The 22,449-nt window shown below is 41.2% G+C and overlaps 1 protein-coding gene across 1 annotated transcript; it reads right to left on the reverse strand.

Annotated features, from left to right (window-relative positions):
- Positions 1–3,433: 3,433 nt before the first annotated feature.
- Positions 3,434–8,687, reverse strand: LOC119916729 (SH2 domain-containing protein 1B-like). Its single transcript, XM_038736710.1, has 4 exons — positions 8,301–8,687; positions 7,244–7,307; positions 4,434–4,638; positions 3,434–4,350 (listed from the first exon to the last, which is right to left on the reverse strand). The coding sequence occupies exons 1-4, from the start codon at positions 8,441–8,443 to the stop codon at positions 4,310–4,312; spliced, it is 453 nt and encodes a 150-aa protein (XP_038592638.1). The 5' UTR covers positions 8,444–8,687; the 3' UTR covers positions 3,434–4,309.
- Between the last annotated feature and the right edge of the window lie 13,762 nt (positions 8,688–22,449).

The following is a 22,449-nucleotide window of genomic DNA, read 5'->3' on the forward strand; positions in this document are numbered from 1 at the left end:
TGAAGGCTCATTTGATCTGTTAATATGTTGCATGTTTGAAATGCACATGAAACTCTTTGAAAAAGCATCACAACAAATCCAACTTTCATGCTTAGATTTTACATTGTTATATTAAAGTTACAATGGATTTTACTTAATCTCCTGCACGCATCAACTCTTCAACAGAGCTGCAGAGCAAAGTATTTCTTTACAAAACATAGTAAAAATATTTGGGGAAAACATCTATAAGTATTATTTATTAAGAGCTTAACGATAAACAACTGATTGAATCATCTGATGTGATCATAACAACATAAGCAAACAACTCTACAGCCGGTTGTGGGATGTAATTCAGTACATATACTCAAACAGCCTAATGTAGGGGAGAGCAGGGGGAAGTTGTCTCATGTGTAAGGTGTCACACTGCTCATAACTCCAACACTAGAGCCTCTATGTCAAAAATCAAATAGCCACTTTGTGTGACTTCTTTTTCTATGTTCAGCTTCCTGTTCACATGTGGTCAAGGTCACTCTAATATGAGGTGAGCACAATTTTATTATTTTTTTGCTTCATAAGTAAAACATTTGCACTTTACATTTTATGTAATCCAACCTTATTAGGCATGAATGTTCAAAATGATAACTTTGCACAAAGTAGAGGAGACAATAACGTGTCTTTTGATACTTCAGCTGAAGTGCTATGTTAAGCTTACCTTGAGATTTAGCTGACATTAGCACACATGTCAGTTTGGGGCAAGTTGTCTCAGTGACTTTGGGGCAAGTTGTCACATGTGATTACTTGCCCCAGTACAAATAAACACATAAAATATGCTCAAACAACTATGTGAAATTGTGTAATTACCTCTGACACCAGTATTAAATGTTACTGTAAATAGAATATTACACACTGTAGTTTACAGCAGCAGCCATGTGCCTGGAAAAGACTTCATGACAGGGTATATACGCTCTTATACCATAGGCATGTAGTGTGTTAGTAGATACAAACCCACACACTACATCATACAGTTATTAATTTAATTAGGCAACAAGGGTGGTAGACAAATAAGCTTGTAATCTTTTGTAATTTCAAGGAGGAATGTGTTTTTGAAGGAAGGAAGAAAATGATCAACAGAAGACAGAGAATGACAGAACACCAGCTGACATAATGTTAAAGGCTGTCAGGCAGGTGAAGTTCAAGAACAAATCAGAAGTACAGCTAAGGATTTTGACATAAGCTGCTGACATCTCTTTTGGCCTCATCTACGTGGAGCCATTTTCATACAGTATTAAAAAGAAGACGTGGTTTAAGTGTGTGAAATAAAAATGGGCCTGCGATGTTTGCACCTCAGGCCAGGCAATTTATGTGTGCCAGAACTGTGACTCTGAATACATGTCTGATTAATCAGATACAGATGTACGTCATACAAAAATGCACATTGTTGCATTAGTGTGTTTAAACACCACATCTGCGTAGTTAAGAAGTTAAATATTTAAGCAAGTCATCTGCAGCATTACATTCAGTTATTTTTTAGTTGTTTTCATGCCTATTTCCACTTCTACTCCACTACATCTCAGGGGTAGTCAACAGTGTACTTTTAACTTCACTACATTTATCTGGCAGCTTTAATGTCTTTACCAATCAAGATTTTTGCACCCGAAAACACACAACGAGTTTATAAAATACATTTTATTGTAAATTAAACTGCAACAGTTTTATAGTAGTTCATCTGAGACATTCATGGATTGACAGAAAATTAAGTGCTAACTACTTTTTAAATCATTGAAGACATGTTTCATGCAAAAACATTTAGGTTTAGAGGTAGAGCGTATCGTCCCCTAATCGGAAGATGTGCGAGGTTGACGTGGGCTTGGGCAAGATACTGAACCCCAGCCATCGTTGTGTGTGTGTGTGTGAATGTGCTATTCTTTCTGCAGTTATGGGAAATGATCCTAACTTGTACAGTACAGTGCGTCACCTATTCACACTCAGTCATAAACTGATGGTAGACGCTAAGTTGCCAACTGCATCATCAGAACAGAAATTAACATTTATATAAATTCACACCCAAAGGACACTTTGACATGCAGAGGAACCGGGGGATCGGACCTCCGGTCCACCTCCTGAGCCACCACTGCAGTTACATCAGTGTGTGAATTTTTACATGTGTTGTAAACAAGCGTGTTACTTTGGTGAAAGTTTCTGCACCAGTTTATGGTGGAAATGTTTTTATTTATATAAAAGGAAACACAAAATTCAGGTAGCACATGACATTTTAAAATATTTAAATAGAATGTAAGTCAGTGCAGCTCTCAGGCATTATGTGTTGCTTTCAGATATGTTTCTCCTGTATATCAACTTGGCCAACCTGGCCAAAAAGAAGTCAAGAAGCTGTTAAAGTTACTGATAGGAGCTACATGATTTTGGGTGGGTTTTTTTGCATGTTTTCTTAATGTGCAAATTAACCTTTATAAAGGCATTTTCATTTGTTATTTAACTGTAAGCTATATTTCCGAATGTTTTTTTGAACAAATTAACTCATGGGGACAAAATCAGCCATTTCAAAAAGTGGTGGGGACATGTCCCCAGCGTCCCCAGTGTTAATGACACCTATGGTTGTAAAGTACTTTGAGTGGCTGGAAGAGTCTACACAAAGGTAGTCCTTTTTATTTTTCCAATTTTAATGCATTGTTAATAACGTTGAGGTCTGGACTTGTTGTAAAGGTGTCACTTTGGGCTCTGGGTAATCGTGAGGGCATTTCTCACTATTTTTACAGTGTGAACAGTGAACATCCCTTCAATGCTCCCTCATTAGCACCGCACCCAAAATTCAAATCTGAAACACCTTCGACCTGTTGACCTTTTTGTTCCACCACTAAAAATAATAACATACCATAATTTTCAGATCCATTGACTTAAAGCATAGTGTTGGTGATATTCTTTCTTTTTCTAAAATCCCATAGAAAGACAAAAACAAGTCCTGTGTGTGTCTCACAGACTGATGTCTCTTCTTCCTCTGAGCCACACACCTCCATTGTAAAACTATTAAAAACCCATCAGTGAGCCTCACTGCTGCACTGGGTGACACGTTCCATCATCACCGAGAACACACACTGAAGTTTTTTCTGACCACAAACAGGAGCACCACATGTGGATTCATCCACTGATGAAAATAGTCCACAACAAATGCACTATTTCCTCCTGTTTGTTACATAAAAATACGTATAGGAAGATATCATATATAAAGACAATATTTTGCTATTCTATGAGTTTTTTGTTTTAACATTAATCTAAAGAAATTACTTTTTGGATATTTAAGATCAAAAAGAAGCTGAAGATGGTTTATGTGGTTTTTCAATAAAAACAAAAATCTGTGACATTGTGCTCTGCATGGTTGCCGGTGATGGTAAATAATAAGGGCTGAGAAATACTGAAACCGCCTTTCACTTGGCATATCTTTTGCTATATGAGTAATCCCTTTAGGACTTCCTTTAATAGGTCAAAAGTTTCCACATGCACATATCTTCAGATTTTTGAAGTAATTACGCATATGATCAGTTGATCACACAGTTGTTGAAATGTTTGGCTCACTGTGTGGGATGCATCCCCTTTTGTCCTCATTTTAGCATCTCGTCAGACATGCAAAAGTTATCTGATCACTTTCCTTTCAGACTCAGTCTAACAGTGGGTGTTAAAAAATATCATATGCTACTGCTCATCATTAGCAGCTCCCACACATTCAGCATGTGTAAAGTCACCACGCTTGACTTAGACACAGTGGTGCTAATATTAGTAAGCTCACAAAGTATCACAAAGCATTGACAAAATGCTGATGCTACTGTATAATGTACCGTAGGTTAGTACGTTAACATCTGCTCATAGCACTAATCATAATTTTGCAAGTAAATACTCACAAAACAAATTGAAAATTAGACCAGATAACTGAACTAGATGGGCTGTTAAGGGAACAAAGTGATTACAATTCATCCTTTGGGAACCATAAATGTCTGAACCAAATTTCACGGCAATCCATCCAATGGTTGTTGAGATAATTCCGTAGAAGTGAACGGACGGATCGACATCTGTAGAACCATACTGCTAGCGTGGCTAAAAACAGGGGATAAAAGAATAACTACAGGAGTACAAGAAGATGAAGAGTTCATTGTTCTTCAGCATCCATTTGTCCAAGTTCCTTGTTCATTATTCTGAATTCGATCCAGTCTGTGAATCTCACATCGTTTTTTTAAAGCACTAATGGTTCAGACTTCCCCCAAAAATGTATTTTCATACTCTCCTCATGTGTTTGATGCTAAATGTCAAAAGTCAGAGTTGTTCAGGTGGGCAAGACTTCAACGTAGTCAGAGTCAGGAACATCTAGAGGAAAATTGAGAAAAGGTCAATACACCACAATTCAACAAAGACACTGCGAGAGAAGAAAACTGAAAAATATGACGTACTCTCATAGTCAGGCTCTTCTTCACGTAAAGGTATCTCTTCCCTCTGTGGCTCTACCTCAGGTGGTTTCCTGGGCTGGATTAACAAGGCTGTCTTCCTTTTAACTGAGTGGCGCAGATGGATGGCCAGTCCCTGGTTCTTCCTTTTATAGTGACGGATCAGATCTTCCAAAGACTTAAAAAATGTCTCCTCCAACCCTCCTGCTGTCTGAAGAAATAACAGCATACCGTAAATTGATTTTAATATAAATATTTGTTTGGAATGCAATACTAATATTAGGAAAGTCTGGCATTAAATTTAATTTTAATCAAACTAGGGCTACTATAAACTAACACTTACAGTCATTATCAATTAATCCGCCAATTATTTTCATAATTATCCCATTGGTTTTTTGTTTAGAAAATGTCAGAAAATGAATAAATTGCTTGCAAAATGACAAAAAATTAAGCAAGTATCAACACAGCTAATTAACTAATTGTTTTACCTCTAAATCTAAAAACAAAATGTAGAAAGGAGTAATTTCACAACATGGACAAAAAGGGGAAAATAAAGAGCCCGAATCAATGTTTACAAAATCAGGGAGGCCAAGTTTCATGTCTTTGAAGATCTTCATCACCTCAGAATAACACATTAATACATTGTTCCGATCAAAATGTAAATTGTCTCTAAAGCAGCCTGACTATCAGTGTGTAGTTCCATTTCACTAAAAAAAACTCTGGAAAGGTCAGATTCAAACACTTTACTATTTGCAATTAGCTTCTCTGCAGATTTGACGCTTCATGCTCTGAGTGGAGTGGAAAACAACGTCAGAGGAGTTTCCTGTGACACGGGCTTGATCAGATAAACAGCTGAGTTTCCACTTAGGGGGTGAATTGTTCCTTTAAAGACTGCGGTATCTGTTAATGAGTTTAAATGTTATGAACAAAGCAAAGTATACAGTATCTCACAAAAGTGAGTACACCCGTCGCATGTTTGTAAATATTTGTTTATATCTTTTCATGTGACAACACTGACGAAATGACTGCAATGTGAAGTAGTGAGTGTACAGCTTGTAAATGTGCTGCCCCCTCAAAATAACACATCACACAGCCATTAATGTCTAAACCGCTGGCAACAAAAGTGAGGACACCCTTAAGTGAAACTGCACCAACACCAGAGCTTCACATGTTGCCACTGGAGTCCTCTTTCACTCCTCCATGACGACGTCACAGAGCTGGTGGACGGTAGAGACCTTGCGCTCCTCCACTTTCCATTTGAGGATGCCCCACAGATACTCAATAGGGTTTAGCAATGTGGTATTTCTTCAGTGTTGTCACATGAAAAGATATGATCAAATATTTACAAACATGTGAGGGGTGTACTCACTTTTGTGTGACACTGTATGTTGGAAATACAAATGCTGTGGAGCAACATAAACACAGCTAATATAAAGCCACTATCGAGACCGAGACCGAGTCAAGACCAAGACCAGTTCCCAGCATTGCATGGCATGCAATAAAATGTGGAATGAGATCGTAGGTATTCCTCAAACTGATCTGAAAGATCCACATTCCCATTAAAACACCCACATACAAAAAGTGCTGAAATCAACGTAAGCATCGCAGGGAGGGGTGACTAATTAGGGTTATTGGTTGCATTTGAAGCAATGAGTTTTACTTCCAATCAAAGTTAGGATGTTAACAAATCAGACAATGCAAAAGCAATTTATTGATATTCCCAAAGTTATGGTCTTGACTGGTCTTCAAATAAAATCCCGAGTCCTCAATGTCCGAGACCGAGACAAGACCGAGTACAAATGAGGTCAAGACCAAGATAAGACCAAGACCGGCCGGTCTTATGACCAAGACCAGTCTCGAGTACTACAATACTACCAGATGTTATGAACTTGCTGATTGATGTTTATGTTTAAAAATATGTGCATTTCGATGTGTGTCCATGTGCCTTAAAGGGACAGTAAAAGTATTAGCTTACTGTCTATTGTCGACCAATTATCTGACTTATTTTGAGAAGGAGGCAGGTGATCTAAGGTTATTTCTTTTTATGTTTATGTTTATTACCTTTGGTTTGTGTTAGGGATGTAACACTAAAGTCACCTAAAATATATAATATATATAGTGACTGTGTGTGTTTGCTGCCAGTAGTAGCAGCTAGTGTCGGTGCATGTGTAGTGTCTCTGTCAGGTTTGTCTCCATTCAGTAGCAAAGTGTGACATTTCACACTTAGTTTGGTTTTTGACTGTCAGGCTGCCACTGAGAACACTGAGGTCATATCCTCAGTATTGTTTTGCAACACGGAGATACTGACAAACTGTACATCAAACTGGTCAGTGAAAACATGTCAAACTAAAAAGTTTTGTCGAAGTAAAATATAATCTAAACTTTAAATTATTTTCTGATTTAAATGAGAAAACATCTAATGAAAGAATAAATAAAGAACCACACAAAATATTTGACACCAACTTTCAATACTTGACATTTTGCGGTACTTGATGCTGCAGACGAACGTACAGATGTTTTATATCCAGCAAGGACTCAGTATTTCTCATAATTTAACTAATGTATGTTTTATGTTTTTAGGTATTCTATTTATTACTTGGTTGATGTGTTTTAACTACTGTTGTAGTAGCAACATATTGCCCCTCGGGGACAATAAAGGCTATCAAATCAAATCCCTGGCAGTGTACAGAGGGCTTGGAAACAGCATTTATACCTTCGTGTTTGGGAGTTTACAGAAAACACAGTTAACTAAATTAAAATACTTAATTACACATGGACGTGGCTCTAGTGTTTATGTACAGTGTGTGTGTGTTTACCATGAGAGTATATTGTCCAGTGTGTGATTGCAGCAGTCTGTAGGTATACACCACACTTTGTTTACTGCAAAGAAAAACAAGATACATATTGTCTATTCATAATATTTGCAGAAGTGTAACCATGAAGTCCAGGATGACGAAGCATCCGTGCAGCTTCTGAACAACATGCCCTAACAACATGACAGAAACCATTACAAACATGGCGTGGTCACATAACTCACACGCACATAGTTTGAATGCTTCCAGTGTCATTAACACCTGAAGGAAAGGCATGTTTCTTTTATCGGAAGGGCCATTTAAAAGCATATTTCTATTTTAAATATTTGCTGTGGTTGGTGCATTTACTTTTTGTACCACACACATGAAATGGAAATTTCCTAAGTGGCAGAAACAGCAGCCAACCACTATGCACTGTCACTAGACCACAACAAATGTTAGGTTAAGCCTGCACAAGTACAGTAATAATATGCATAAATAAATGTCTGTATCTTTGCCCATCATGTTCCAAAGTGACAGCAAGCAAAACAATATGTACAAACTGAAGCTAAGAACAGACAATACTTTGTTCCTGCTATATTTAAAAACAAGTTGGATTAACTAAACTTTGTTGGAGTGTATGTATAGCCTATATATTTAATAATTGTGATATAATATGAACTTAGACTAACATTCTTACAAACCTCTTTAAATATAACATTTGAGTATATTTTATTTAAAAAAAACATTATTGATAATCTATATTTCTTTCAAAACATGAAAAGTTTAAATTAATCTAAACATTCCACAAAACAAAAACAAAACATTTCTTAGAAAAGTAAAATCTGTTGAAATAAAATTAAGAATAAACAGAACATTGAATTAAAATATAACCTGAGAATAATAATAATATTAATACTAAAACCATGAGCAACACTAGTACCGATGCAATATTTTTACCTAAATAAAATAAAATGAAGTACTATAAAATGCACTCCTACTACAAATTCTACTATATTAGAGTACTGGGGTATTACTAGCTCTGGTGGCAGATGTAAAACATCAAAAAGAGGGTACTCACTAAACACAAAGACACATGGCTCCATGGATGGTCTCGCTGTCTCGGATCAGGTAGGCTCCATCCTTGTTCTTCTTTCCCAGCAGATCCTCACACTCCTTTTTGCTGATGGCGCCATGGTAGTACACCGGCAGAGCTGATGCCATGGCGAAGAGAGACGTCCACCACACTGTCTCACCACCTTCTGCTTTCTCAGAACAGCTTCATGTCTATAAACAGCAGCACTGCGTTCCCTTTGAGATTTAAAACTGCTGCCGTTGATTTCCAGATCTGGTGCTGATGGCTGACTTTGTTCCCTGAAGTCTGGTGTGTGTCTGCATCAAAGAGGGTAAAATAAAGCAGGGAGAGGTCAGTGTCAACACATCAGCAGAGAGTAAACTACTGAAGATGGAAGACAACCACTGAGTTGGCCTGACAGTTTCACAGGAAGTGTGTGTGTGAGAGAGAGAGAGAGAAAAAATAGGCACAATACCACAAGAAAGTTTATTTGTAGAGCACCATCTCCTACAGACACAGTTCAAAGTATGACAAAACAACCCCCCCAAAAAACTATTAAAAGTTAACATGGGAAACAAAATTGTGCAAACTTCAAATCAGCAGACTTTGCAGGTTGCGATGCATGCATTTCTCCAGGTTTTGATTAAACTCTGGGCCTCTGGATAAAAAATCTGTCATGTGAGTCGTGTTAGAGATTTTATTATATTTTATTTACCTTTGAGTATCTTTACGTTGTTATCTATTAAAAAGAGAAATAATGGGTGTTGGCATTAAGGTTTAATGAATGAGAAACTACACACTTTTTTATTCTTGATGCCATTTGATTGATTAATATATCAACAAAATGCACATTATGAATGAGCCTGTATGTGGGGGTCCACGCAAAGGTCTATGGTTAACCCTTAAATAGGATAAGTTACACACTTTACTTACTGTCTTACTGTACTTACTGTTACTTTTTAGATGTATTTACATGATAAATGTCAGTGGCCCAGAAAAGAGCAGCCAAAACAAACAGAGAAGAATAAAATCATAGGGAGGCAATGGCCAAATCTCTGGTCAGACAATTTGTTCAGAAGCACCGTGTAAGGTGAAGGTGAGGAGCAAACAGGCAGACTAGTAAAACTTTAGCTTGCTTAACCTTTAAATAATGTAACAGCAGAGCTGCTAAGTCTCAGGCGCTGAAAGTGGCACTCACGCAGACAATGTTCACACGCTCTCACGCCACACATCGATTTACTCACGCAGTGAAAAACACATGAATTACTGATAACAATCAGCGTGAACCTTGATAACAATCAGCGTGAACCCGAGTTCAGGGCGAGAGAACCCCACCCAGCTGATGCGATGCGACCTCGCGCGGTGAGTCGCGTTAACTATCTGAAAGAGTTTTGCAAAATAACATCTAAAATCTGAGGCGCAGAGTTGCTCTGTTTAGGACTGTGAACATTTGTGTGGATTTGTGGTGATATTTCTGTCTGATCCAAAGTGTTTCAAATAATAATCCAACGAAGGTTAAAGTCAAGGGCAACTGGACTTGGTTGAAGATCAAATAAGTTTCGTTTATCCACCTCCTCTCATCCAGGACAGTCCCAAACGGTTCTGTGTCTGCAGACGGTGTCTGCAAGGGCCAAATCAGCAGAGCAACATCGCAGGCTTATGCACAGCGGAGTATAGGGCAGGTACTGTTTTATGAATTCTCGTAAATGATGACGTTGTTCTCGTTATAGTAGGCTACGACTTTTTTTTTTCTGCACCTGTCAGAGAACACAGAGAGATTATGTGGGAGAGATTCTGAATGTGCTTAAAGTTTTGAACATGAGCAGAAACCTTTAGAAACTGAATTAAAATGATTTAATATCATTGAGGTGAGCCCTGCGATGGACTGGCGACCTGTCCAGGATGTACCCCGCCTTGTCGCCCCGATGTCAGCTGGGATTGGCTCCAGCCCCCAGGGACCCTGCATGCAGGATAAGCGCTTGACGATGGATGGATAATTGAGGTGAGTAAAGGTGCCACAGTCATATTTAAGAAGCTACTTCCCAAAACAAAGGAAAAAACATGAAAAAAAAAACATGAAAATATTTGAATACACATTAAATGTGTATTCAAATATTAATATATTCATTTGTTAAGTTCTGTGTGTGCAGCTTGAAGGGACAACAAACTTTTGTTTCATTATACAGCAACCTTGTGGTGTATAATGACAAATAAACAACCTTGTAAAAGTTTAACTACAGGTGAAAATATATCTATATCTAAAAGCAACAAAAAGTGCCTGAGAGCTTTACTGTATTATAGTGTATTATATTTGGAATCATCACCTGCCACCTGAATTTTGTGTTTGCCTTTATATGAATAAAGATTAGTAACTCCCAAAAGTTCTCCTGCCTCAAGAAAACTGACCCACAGTAATAGTAATAGTCATAGTCAGCTGCACATCACAGGTCAAAGGATACAGCTGCAAATATGGTCACAGTATAATAAGCTATACATGTGGTAAACCTCTGTTTATATTATGATCATCATTTCAGCTGACGCCACAATATACTTATAGCCCTATACATGTTACAGTTTTGTACATATTTTGACCTAATGTCGTCCTCAAGATTGAATTTGATAGATGAAGTATGTGCATTTGTTTTGAGTACAGGGTCACAGAAGGGCTGGAGCCAATCCCAGTTTACATCGGGTCAAAGGCGAGGTACACCCTGGACAGGTCGCCAGTTCATCGCAGGGCCACACATAGACGAACAACCACGCGCACCTAAGGACAATTTAGAGCCACCAAATTAACATAGTCCTTCTGTCTTTGGATGGTAGGAGGAAGCCAGAGCAACCGGAGAGAACCCACGCACACACGGGGAGAACATGCACACAGAAAGGCCGGGACGACCGGGGAATCTCACCCCATTGGAGGGGAGGCGTCTTCCCCCTTTATGGTTGATCGTTTGTAAGTTAGATGTTATTTAGACACTGGACAGTTTATGTTTTTATTACTTAGAATGAGACATTTCTATCTACATACACCGCTGGTCCTCTTACATGGACGTTGCCATGCTGCGTCGACATGTTTCTACAGTAGGCCAAACGGCCAAAGCCTCCACAGAGCGTGTTTTGTCATTACGTTGAGTATGTACGAAGAAGAAAAGAAGTAACGTTTGTAGTACTAGTAGTAGTAGTCGACCAGTCGCCATGTTTCTACAGTAGGCCAAATGGCCAAAGCCTCCACAGAGCGTGTTTTGTCATTACGTTGAGTACACTGAAAAAATCATAGACCCATTTAGTTACGTGAACTTACTTCTTCTTTTCAACTCAAATAGCTCTGACAAGTTTTGGATTTTGAACTCAACTGCACGAGTTTTAGAAAGTTAAACTTGCATTAATTCATTGTGTTGACTATTTGACACTTTTGTCGTGTTGATTTAACTTACTTAAGTTATCAGTTGAAAAAAAAGGCGAGGTGTGAGGATTGGAGCTAGAGAAAAAAAAGCCTAGGTGCTGCGTCTTTTGAGTTTGAGAAAAACAAAGACATAATCAACCAATTATTAGGGTTTAGCGTGTACTCAGTTAAAATGAGTATCTGGTACAGATACTTTTTATGAGTATCATCAGAGTAAAATGTGTCAATATCTGTTTTGTTATAAACTATAAATATAACCTTTTTTTTTATCAAAAACATTGCGCTGAAGCTCAATTCTGAGGCTGTTCTGTAAATAGTTTTCTAATATAGCAAGTTCTGATACAAATTTCAGGCTTAAATAACTTCCAGTTAACCCCGCCCATTTATAGGTTAAGCCCCGCCCATTCTGAGTACAGATACAGGAAATTTAAATTGTTTAACAGATACAGATATAGATAGTGGTGTTTTTGCTCACCCCTGCTAATTATACACTGCAGATAAGTCATATATTCAAACTCAAACCAAAATACAACGGTCTTAAGGCCCTTTCAGAAAGGAGGTGACAAGTGCTGCTATTTTGATCTTTGACTGCGGCCTGCACAGGCACACCAGCAAGCTACCCTGCCCTGTTGCAAGTCACTTAAGATAATATTACAGTGTTGCTGTTGTTGGGGTCTATTCTCACTATGAGTTAGAATAACTCAAACTTGCAAAGAATTCATTTAACTAAAAAAACAACATTGACACAACTAGAACACTGTAGTTATATCAACTTTATAAAGTTGAATTTATGAGTTGAAACCAAGGCAATATTCAAGTGGAGTTAACTTGAAATGTCTTAAATTTAGTTATCTGAACTTAAAAATGTGAGTTGAAAGGGTGTAGAATTGTATGTTTGTTTGACAAGATAAAGCAAGTTTCCTTGAGTGGACAATGTAATATAGATACTTGTTTTAACTGACAGTTTTAAGTTCAAACAATAAATGATCATTAATTAAACAAATTGTATAACATAACATCATGAGTTGAAACAAAGCTTTTCTTAAAGTTGAGTTTACTCAAATTTTTAAGGCAGCAATTGAACTTATGTTTTAAAGCTGAACCACCTAGATAATCTTTACAGTGTAACGTTTGTAATTCTAGTAGTAGTAGTCGACCAGTTTATTAGAAGTAAGAAAATAAGAGAAATTTGGACAAATGTATGTATTATTTAGCACAAGAGCCAACAGAGTGTGTCAGCCACCGTAGCGTCTCCTGTGGCTTGGAAAGGGAGTGGTTTGCGGTGACTGATGCATTCATGTGGTAATAATCAGAATCTTTTTTTTTTCTCCTTAAATCTTTACTGCAAAATAAAGCGTACACGGGCCATGAAGAAGTATACAGAACTTTCATTTGTGCAAAATCAGGTATTGCATATATACATATTTTGCAAACTTATAATTTGTAATAAGGTTTAAACGGTTAGTTTTCTGTCCATGTAGAGTGAACTAGCTGTCTGCGTGTTGTTTATACAAACTGATAATGTTAATCCAACACATCTTTGTAGGATAATATATATAAATTTAACACAATTAGATTTTATCTACAGCTTACTTTAAATGACAACAAAATAGATCAACTTATGTCAGAATTATATGGTGGAAAACACAAAATTCAGGCAGCAGGTGACAATTCAAATATACAAAAAAATTAATAGAATATAATGCAGTAAGGTTTTCAGGCATTCTGTAGGTATTGCTTTTAAATAGCCTGTGTTTCTCCTGTAGATCAACTTTTCTAATTTAAAAGCACACACATGCACACATCCTCTTTTGTGTCTTTTATTTGGGGATGTATGTGCATGTGACACCTTTCTACCTCAAATAAAGTAATTTTAATTTAAGTTATTTATTCCAGTACTTTGATAGCTGCTGTGTTTCAGCAGGTTTTCTGCTCATGTTCAAAACTTTCTGCACATTCAGAATCTCTCCCACACATCTTAATTCTCTGACATGTCCAGTCAAAAAAGCCGCCATATAACGAGACTGACTTAGAATTCATAATATTTAAAGTCTACCAGTCCTGTACTCTGCTGTGCATTACTTATTGCTCTGCTGGAATTACCCCCTTTAGACCATTGACTGACACAGCACACAGATTACATGTTGCATGTGAAACCGAAACCAGCTGGAAAACACACCACAAATCCACACCACACATGTTAGCAAAGCTAACATGTGTGGTGTTAGCAAAGCTAACATGTGTTAGCAAAGCTAACATGTGTGGTGTGGTGTAAAAGAGCAAAGCTGCACCTCATGATTTAGATGTTTATATTGCAAAACTCTACACAAGGACAGACTCGTAACAACCCTCTGGACTTGTAGCGCGAGGTATTACTATCACGGCTTACGCCAGTGTCACAGCAGCTGGGCTGAGTTGATTTGCGTCAAGCCCTGACATTTTGCGCCCTATAGGCAACTATGTCGCCTATACCACGGGCCGTCTCTGAGTGAGACTAGCTGCACCCAGAAGAGGTGAGAAAAAGAAGTGTGACATTAGGTCGTTTTTTTTAGCCTTGGCCCATGTTACCCTGTGTTACTAGATTAATGTCAAGGCAATTGTAAACTTACTGATTTTACATGTGAAATTCCACTACATATGTGCAAAAAGATGGTCACAGACAAAGATAGACAGTGCAGTGGGAGAAGCTCGGGTCCCTTTCATGCAGCCGTGTGCATAAATAGTTCGTCAATGTCACTTTTTGTGAAACAAAACAATTGAATTTTGACAAATATGATGTTTAAATGATACAAATACTGTATAAACATAGACTAGGCAGACCATTCAACTACAGTGTGTAACCTGTAAATAGGCTATAATGAAATGGCCAGACATAATTTCTGCATATTTCTGTCATAGCTCTTTGCTGTTAGTGTTTGTGTAGTAGGCCTACCGATCATGAATGTTCTTGATCACCCCCAAAAGGCCAAAACCCTTTAAACTTATTGACTCTTACAAAAAATGTAACAGAACTACCAAACTGTACAAGGAAACCTTTAAAGAGAAACAATAAATCCTTTTTGCTTGTTCAATTTTTTTGCTGTTGTTGTTTTGTTAGGCCTGTTAGAGCGGGTTGCCCGTTAATCGGAAAGGTCAATCCCCGGCTCCTCCTGGCTGCATGTCTAAGTATCCTTTGGCAATATACTGAACCCTGAATTGTCTCTGGTGGCTGTTCCGCCAGTGTATTTATGTGTGCGAATGAGCACTAGGCTCAGTGAGTGAATGGTGAAAGCAGATGTAGTGTAAAAGCGCTTTTAGTGGTCGAAAAGACTATAGGCGCTGTACAAATACGGAGCATTTACATTGTAGGCCTAAATCATTTACTGTTCCTCACTGAGGCGGAAAGTAACGAATTACTATTAGTATTGTAAGTTAGCCTACTTCGCTACATTTTCAATCACATCCGTTAGTGAGTAAAAAAAGTGCAAGGAAAATGATGCAGTGTCCTGCTTCTGCAGCTTCACAATAAAAGCATTCAACTGGCCAAACACGAGTTCACTGTTATTTTGAAGTAGTCACGGGAAATGCAATCTGTTTGCAAGGCGGATCATTCATCAAACATTTTTAAATATTGCAGTGAGTAGCCTACTGCTACAGTCAGCAGCAGACAGATAAAGAGCTGCAGGCGACAGGCTGCAAACCTCCACTTTCTCAGCCAGGTAACCAACTCCTTTCACTTTCACTTTCGCTGTTAGCAGACTCATGCTGTGTGCAGCGTAAAGTCAGATCATGACTGCTCACATGATTATGGAAAATACCAATAACTGTCCTACAATAGTTTTGTTTCGCTGCACCAGACTGGCTGCAGTATGAGAGCATTTTCTAGTAAAGCTGGCCACCAATTTATCCTTATGGATTTAGGCCTATCATGTTTTTAAGGAGTCTGTTCACATTGATATAGCTAAGCTAATAAAAACGTTCATTCTGCTAAAGATGAAAATATTAAACAGTAATATGGCAATTATTTTTGTCTGCTTAGAACAAATGTAATTGAGGAACCCTGATGTAGAAGTCAATTAAAAAATAGCCTACTAGTAGCCTTAATAGCCTACTTCCATTGGTGGAGTAAATAAGTTTTCATAGTTTGGTAAGGTGCCTTGCTCCAAATAGCCAAATCGGTGCATGACAATGTTGGTTAAATAAGGTTAAATGTTAACTAGGGATATGACCAGTGTTGGGGGTAACGAAAAGTAGTCAAATTACTTTTGTCTATAACGCAGTAATGTAACGCATTACTGTTGATAATAACTTCAGTAATCATTGTGTCAAAGATTCAGTGGTTCCAGCTTTTTAGATGTCAAAGTGATTTTTTACATCATTGCAAAGTAAAAATCTGTAGGTTTTGGACTGTTAGACAAAATAAGCAACAGGAAGTCTGTGGGCCTTTTCCCACAGCTTTTAGACATTTTATAAACTAAATCAATTGAGAAATTAACTGACAGCTTCATCAAGAATGATAATAATCGTTCCAATCCAAAGAGGCTGATTTTAAGGTCTGTCTGTGTCCTCTTGTTTTTTAAGACTGAACTACAACGGAGGAAATGTTTGTGCCTGGGATACTCTGTAAACACAATCAAATAGTAAAATACATACATAGTATGTATGTATGTGTATGCTGTTCTATAAAAAGGCTGCCAGTAACACTTTTTTGTTTGGTCTGTCAACAACACAGGTTCCCATGGGGAAGATGCCTGGCAACAGTCAAAAACCAAAATACATCGTTAAAGGACGAGCCAAAGGACCTGGTACGAGTTAAAACAGACTCCTCTGTCCTTCAACAACAGTACAATCAAAGAAAGAGCTTTTCCTTTACACCTACTAAAGTAACGGTGTAAAGTCACAATCTACCTGTGATCTCTATTCATCCAAGCAAATGAGGTCCATTAAAATAAAATATAGAGGTACAGAAAATGTACGGTAGAAAAACAGAGATTAAATAGAACCAGTACCTTCATGATCAGTTAACATAGAAAAAGATAAAACAAAACAAACTTGACCTGCTGCTGTTTAATGTTAAGAAAACGTTATTCTTTACATGCTAAAGAAATCATAAATAATTGTAAATAATTACTTTATTATTAATTACTTAGTAATAGCTTTCCTGTTAGCAACACTTAGTTTAGCTCTGATACCACTTGGATCCGCCTGGAGCCCTTTTTGCAAAGCTTAATGAACCTTTTGCCAGAACTTAAAGTTGGGCGAAACCAGAATCTGTGATAATGATTTGCCTCGCAGGACTCGCACTGTCTCCAGCAGCTTGAGGATTTGGTTTTGATCAGGAGTAATGAACAACTTGGTGAGGTTTTTTAAAAACAAAACTCTCTTCATAAAGCTGAACTTTTCCATTGTAGTTCACAACATTCTGCAATTCCTCCTCATATTCATATTCAGCATTCATGACATCCCTGGTGGTCTAGTGGTTAGGATTTGGTGCTCTCACTGTTGCGGCCTGGGTTTGATTCCTGGTCAGGGAATGTTTAATTCTGGTTACATATTTAAGTGTCAAAATAAGAACATCCTGTCAACTTACTTGATCTTTGCAGGTCTGATGGCTCGACGTCATACAGAAAGTGAACCTGCGGACTGTCTCGTTCATTAGTGAAACGGCTGCATAGTCCTGGGTATACAAGTCCAAAAATAGACCGCCTTTGTCTTTTCCTAAAGAATTTTCCTTGACCTCGATGGAAAAGTTATGAGGGCAGGAAAAGATGTGAAGGAGAATTCATAAGGACAGGAAAAGACAACTAAGGACAACAAAAAGTATATCTTTCCCCCTGCGTTCTTAGCTTGTTGTTTCATGCAGGCGAAAGAGACGTAGACAACTTTTAAAATATTATTCAATACCATTGTTGGAATTGAAATAAAAAAATTAACATAAGCAGGGATGCTGGAAGACAGTTGATAGGAACCTTCCTAAGCAAAAAACAACAATTTGGCCACAACCCAGTTTTGTCCATTCAGCCTCTCCTCTTGGTCCCTGCCTTTACTTTCCAGCCTCTGCACCATAAATCCGGGTGCCTGCTCCATTCCCATTTACCTGTGGACTCTCTGCTTGGATTTTCTACCTGCGCAAGTAAACTCACCTTTTCAATAAATCAGTGAACTGTTCCTGGAGGTTGTGAGATGATTATGGGGATTAATGTAAGATCATATTTGGAATTTATTCTCCACAAAGAGTAGCACAGGAAACGAAACAGTTGCATCATTTTCTCACCTCTGCCTTTCCTGCTTAGGTTCTGACTGCAGACGGGGTGCCGTTAATGGTGGATGCTGTCGTGTTTTACTGGGTCGTGGACCCCTCCTTCTGGGTCACACGTGTTAAAAATGGCTCCCAAGCCACACACACACTGGCCCAGACGACCCTGAGGGCCACATTGGGCGCAAACACTCGTACTGACACAGAGGATCTCAAAGAAAATGGGAGTTTGTGCCTCGCATTTATTATTATAACATATATAAATATATAACATATGACTCACAGAGTGGGCGGCATGGTGGTGCACTGGTTAGCACTGTTTGCAAGAAGGTTGCAGGTTCAAACCCCGATTGCCTCGGGCCTTTCTGTGTGGAGTCTGCATGTTCTTGCCAGGTGCTACGGCTTCCTACCACCGTCTGAAGACATGCTGACTAGATTAATTGGTGACCCTAAAATTGTCCTTAGGTGTGAGTGGTTGTTTGTCTATGTGTGATGGACTGGTGACCTGTTCAGGGTGTCGCCTGCCTTTTGCCTGATGTCAGCTGGGATTGACTCACAGAAACAAGACAGTCACTTACAGGTGATGTTAAACCAAAATCCTGAAAGACTAATTTCTCCATGTGGAAAAACAATTTACATCTATTGCACGATAATAAAGCTGTTATTTCTTTTATTTTTTAAAACATTTTAATGAGGTGTTCAAAGATAAAATAACATTACAGTGTTAAAAATATATGGGGCACTTAATATGTTTTTATAAACAAAAATGAAAAAGATGACATTTCAAAAAGGGTGCAATTTGTTATAATGTAAAAAGCTAAATACAAAACAACTCAAATGCATTATACATTTACATTTACACTTACACAAAAACATGATGATATTAGATAACCATAACCCGGATCCCTGGTAGTCTAGTGGTTAGAATTTGGCGCTCTCACCGCCGCGGCCCGGGTTCGATTCGTGGTCAGAGAATGTGCTTTTAGCGGACTTGGCTTGGGAACTGGAGGGATCCCCTAGCTGCTCCCTGGTCTCTGTACAGAGGCTGCCCACTGCTCCTAATTAGGATGGGTTTAACCCAGAGAACGTCTCGGGTTACGTATGTAACCCTGGTTCCCCGAGAAGGGGAACGAGACACTGCATCGGTTACGACACTATGGGAACGCCTCTAGGCGAAGCAGGTCTGAACGTGAATGAAATCACTCCAATCCTATTGGCCTGTTGCTAGAACGGTAAGGTGTGACGGAATAACCGGAGGAGTATAAAGCACACCTGTACACACTCATCATTAGCTTAAACTATGAAGCAGGCGCTTCAGGCGGGGAGAGAGGTGCGGCGGGCCGACGCAGTCTCTCGTTCCCCTTCTCGGGGAACCAGGGTTACATACGTAACCCGAGACGTTCCCCTTCGAGGGAACTCGAACTGCGTCGGTTACGACACTATGGGAACGAGATACCCACTAAACCGTGCCGAAAACCCCGCCTGCCCCTGTGTGCAATAAAGTGGCACGACTAAGAGGAGAGCGCACGAGTGCCAGGTGCCGAAGGAAGGTCAAGACTGTAAAACCGAATGAATGTGTGCGGAGTGGCCCAGCCAGCCCCTAAACAACATCCTGCAAGAGGCCCCGGAAAGGAGGGCTCGAGAGGCCGCCATGCCTCTGGTAGAATGAGCCCTCACAGCCACAGGTGAAGGCAAACCGCGCACCTGATAGGCCAGAGAAATAGTCTGAACAATCCAGTTGCTAATAGTATGTTTGGATGCAGGGAGCCCGGCCCTGGGAGACCCAAAACACTAGCAGCTGGTCAGCCTTCCTCCAACGGGAGGACCTCAGAGTGTAAATACTCAGTGCTCTGACAGGGCAGAGCAGATGAAGTCTCCCGTCCTCCGCCGTCACATGAGGTGGAGGATGAAATGCCTGCAGCACTGTGGACCCTGCCGCACAAGAAGGCACTTTAGGGATGTATCCTGAATGACGGTGCAGGATAGCCCTAATATTCCCCGGGGCAAACTCCAGGCTTTGCGGGGAAACCGAAAGCGCTTGGAGATCCCCCACCCTCCTCAGAGAGGTGATAGCAAGGAGAAAGGCCATCTTGAGGGTCAAGTGCTTAGCCTCAGCTGACTCCAGGGGTTTGAAGGGGGCCTCAGCCAACGCCCCAAGAACCACTGCCAGATCCCAAGTGGGAACCTTGGACCGAGTCGCAGGTCTCATCCTCCGGGCACCACGGAGGAAACGTACAACCAAGGGAAGTTTCCCCAAGGACCCCTCCCTCAGAGGGGTGTGGAAAATAGCTGCCACGTACACCTTGAGGGTGGAAGGGGAAAGACCAGCAGAGAACCGGTCCTGGAGGAACTCAAGTACCTGAAACACCGGGCAGGTAACAGGGTCCACCGACCGCTCCCTACACCAAGTGGAGAAAACACTCCACTTCAGGCCGTACATCCTCCGTGTGGACGGGGCCCTGGAGCTCAGGAGGGTCTCGACTGCTCCGGCTGTTAGACCCGCCTCTAGGTACTGTGCCCCCTCAGGGGCCAGACCCACAGTCGCCATATGGCGGGGCAAGGGTGAAGAACCCGGCCCTGCGCCTGGGACAGCAGGTCTCTCCTCAGAGGGACCCGCCACGGCGGGCCGTCCAGGAGCGACATGATGTCCGAGAACCACACCCGGGTTGGCCAGAACGGGGCTACGAGCAGTAGGCCGACATTGTCCTGGCGGACCCGCTCCAGAACCCCGGGAGCAGAGCGACTGGGGGAAAAGCGTACAGACGTAGCCTCGGCCACGAATGTACCATGGCGTCCAGACCCAAGGGGCTGGAGGAACGAGAGAAACCATAGCGGGCAGTGCGTAGTCTCTTGAGACGCAAACAGATCCACGTCTATGGGGCCGAACTCTTCGCACAAGAGCTCCACCACTTCGGGGTGAAGTCTCCATTCCCCGGGCCTCAGCCCCTGCCTCGACAGCAGGTCTGCTCCCTGATTCTGCGTCCCCGGGAGATACATCGCCCTGAGCGATAGTAACCTCTGCTGGGACCACAGGAGGATCTGACGCGCCAGTCTGTCCAGAGGGCGCGAGCGCAGACCGCCCTGGTGATTCAGATAGGCCACCACCACTGTGTTGTTCTCTTCGGAACGAACCAGGACGTGGTGGCCTTGGGAGATCGGGCAGGAAACTCCTTAGAGCCTGGAACACCACCAACATCTCGAGACAGTTGATATGCCACTCGGATCGATGCACCTGCCAGGATCCCCTTGCAAAGCGGCCGTCCATGACCGCGCCCCAGCCCGTGAGGGAGGCGTCTGTCGAAATAACCAGCCGGCGACAAGACCCTCCCAGCACGGGCCCCTGGGACAGGAACCAAGTTTCCTTCCAAACTGATAGGGAACGAAGACACTTGCGCGTAACCCAAATCAGACGGAGAGGATTTCCCCTTGGGGAAAAACCCTTGTTCCTTAGCCACCACTGCAGGGGTCTCATGTGCAGCAGTCCAGATGGTATTACGCTGGACGCAGCCGCCAGGAGACCCAACACTCGTTGAAAGTGTTTCATAGTGATGGCGTGGCCTAACTTCACCCCTTTCACGGCAGCCAATATGGTGTCGACACGTGCCGGAGACAATTGTGCCCGCATCGTTGTCGAATCCCATACAACCCCTAGGAACGTAGTCCGTTGGGTGGGCGCCAGCACGCTCTTCTTTGCATTGAGCCTCAGCCCTAAACGCCGCAGATGAGCCAGAACGACATCTCAATGCCGAACCTCCAACTCTCGAGACTGGGCTAGGATGAGCCAGTCGTCGATGAAGTTGAAATCCGGATGCCCTGGAGCCTCAGCGGGGCCAGTGCTGCATCCATACACTTGGTGAATGTGCGAGGGGAAGTGCCAGGCCGAATGGAAGAACCCGATACTGGTAAGCCACACCCCCGAAGGCAAACCTCAGGAACTTCCTGTGAGAAGGACGGATGGAGACCTGGAAATAGGCGTCCTTTAGATCTATCGTGACGAACCAATCCTCAGATTGGATGTGCGTCACGGTGGCGGGGATGATGAGCATCTTTAACCTGAATCTCCTCAGAGACCGGTTAGAACCCGCAGATCCCAAATAGGGCACGCAGCCCTCCGTCCTTCTTGGGGACTATGAAGTACCGGCTGTAGAACCGGCGTCTCTGTCTGGGGGGGAGACACGTCCCACGGCCCCTTTCCTCAGCAGAGTACGAACTTCCTGTCCCAACACCGGACCTTGCTCCGGGCGGACCACAGTCCAAACCACCCCCCTCTTCTGTTGAATTTGGAGGGGGGTTTGAACTGTAGTCGATACCCATCTATGGCAGTGCGCAGGACCCACGGAGAAATGTTCGTCAGGCTCCGCCAAGCCTCTGCAAAGTCTGCCAACGGAACCAGCCCCTCGGGGCTGGTGGTCGGTGTCTCGTGTGATCTTCTGGTGGACCCCTGAAGCCCCAGAACGGCAGGGGGGAGCCGCCGAAGATCCACGGTGAGTGAGTCGGGGCACCGCCTGACTGCAGAC

The sequence above is a fragment of the Micropterus salmoides genome, unplaced genomic scaffold (genome assembly GCF_014851395.1).
Source record: "Micropterus salmoides isolate LMB-PRFRI ecotype aquatic unplaced genomic scaffold, ASM1485139v1 Ms_hic_scaffold_2129, whole genome shotgun sequence".
Lineage (NCBI taxonomy): Eukaryota > Metazoa > Chordata > Actinopteri > Centrarchiformes > Centrarchidae > Micropterus > Micropterus salmoides.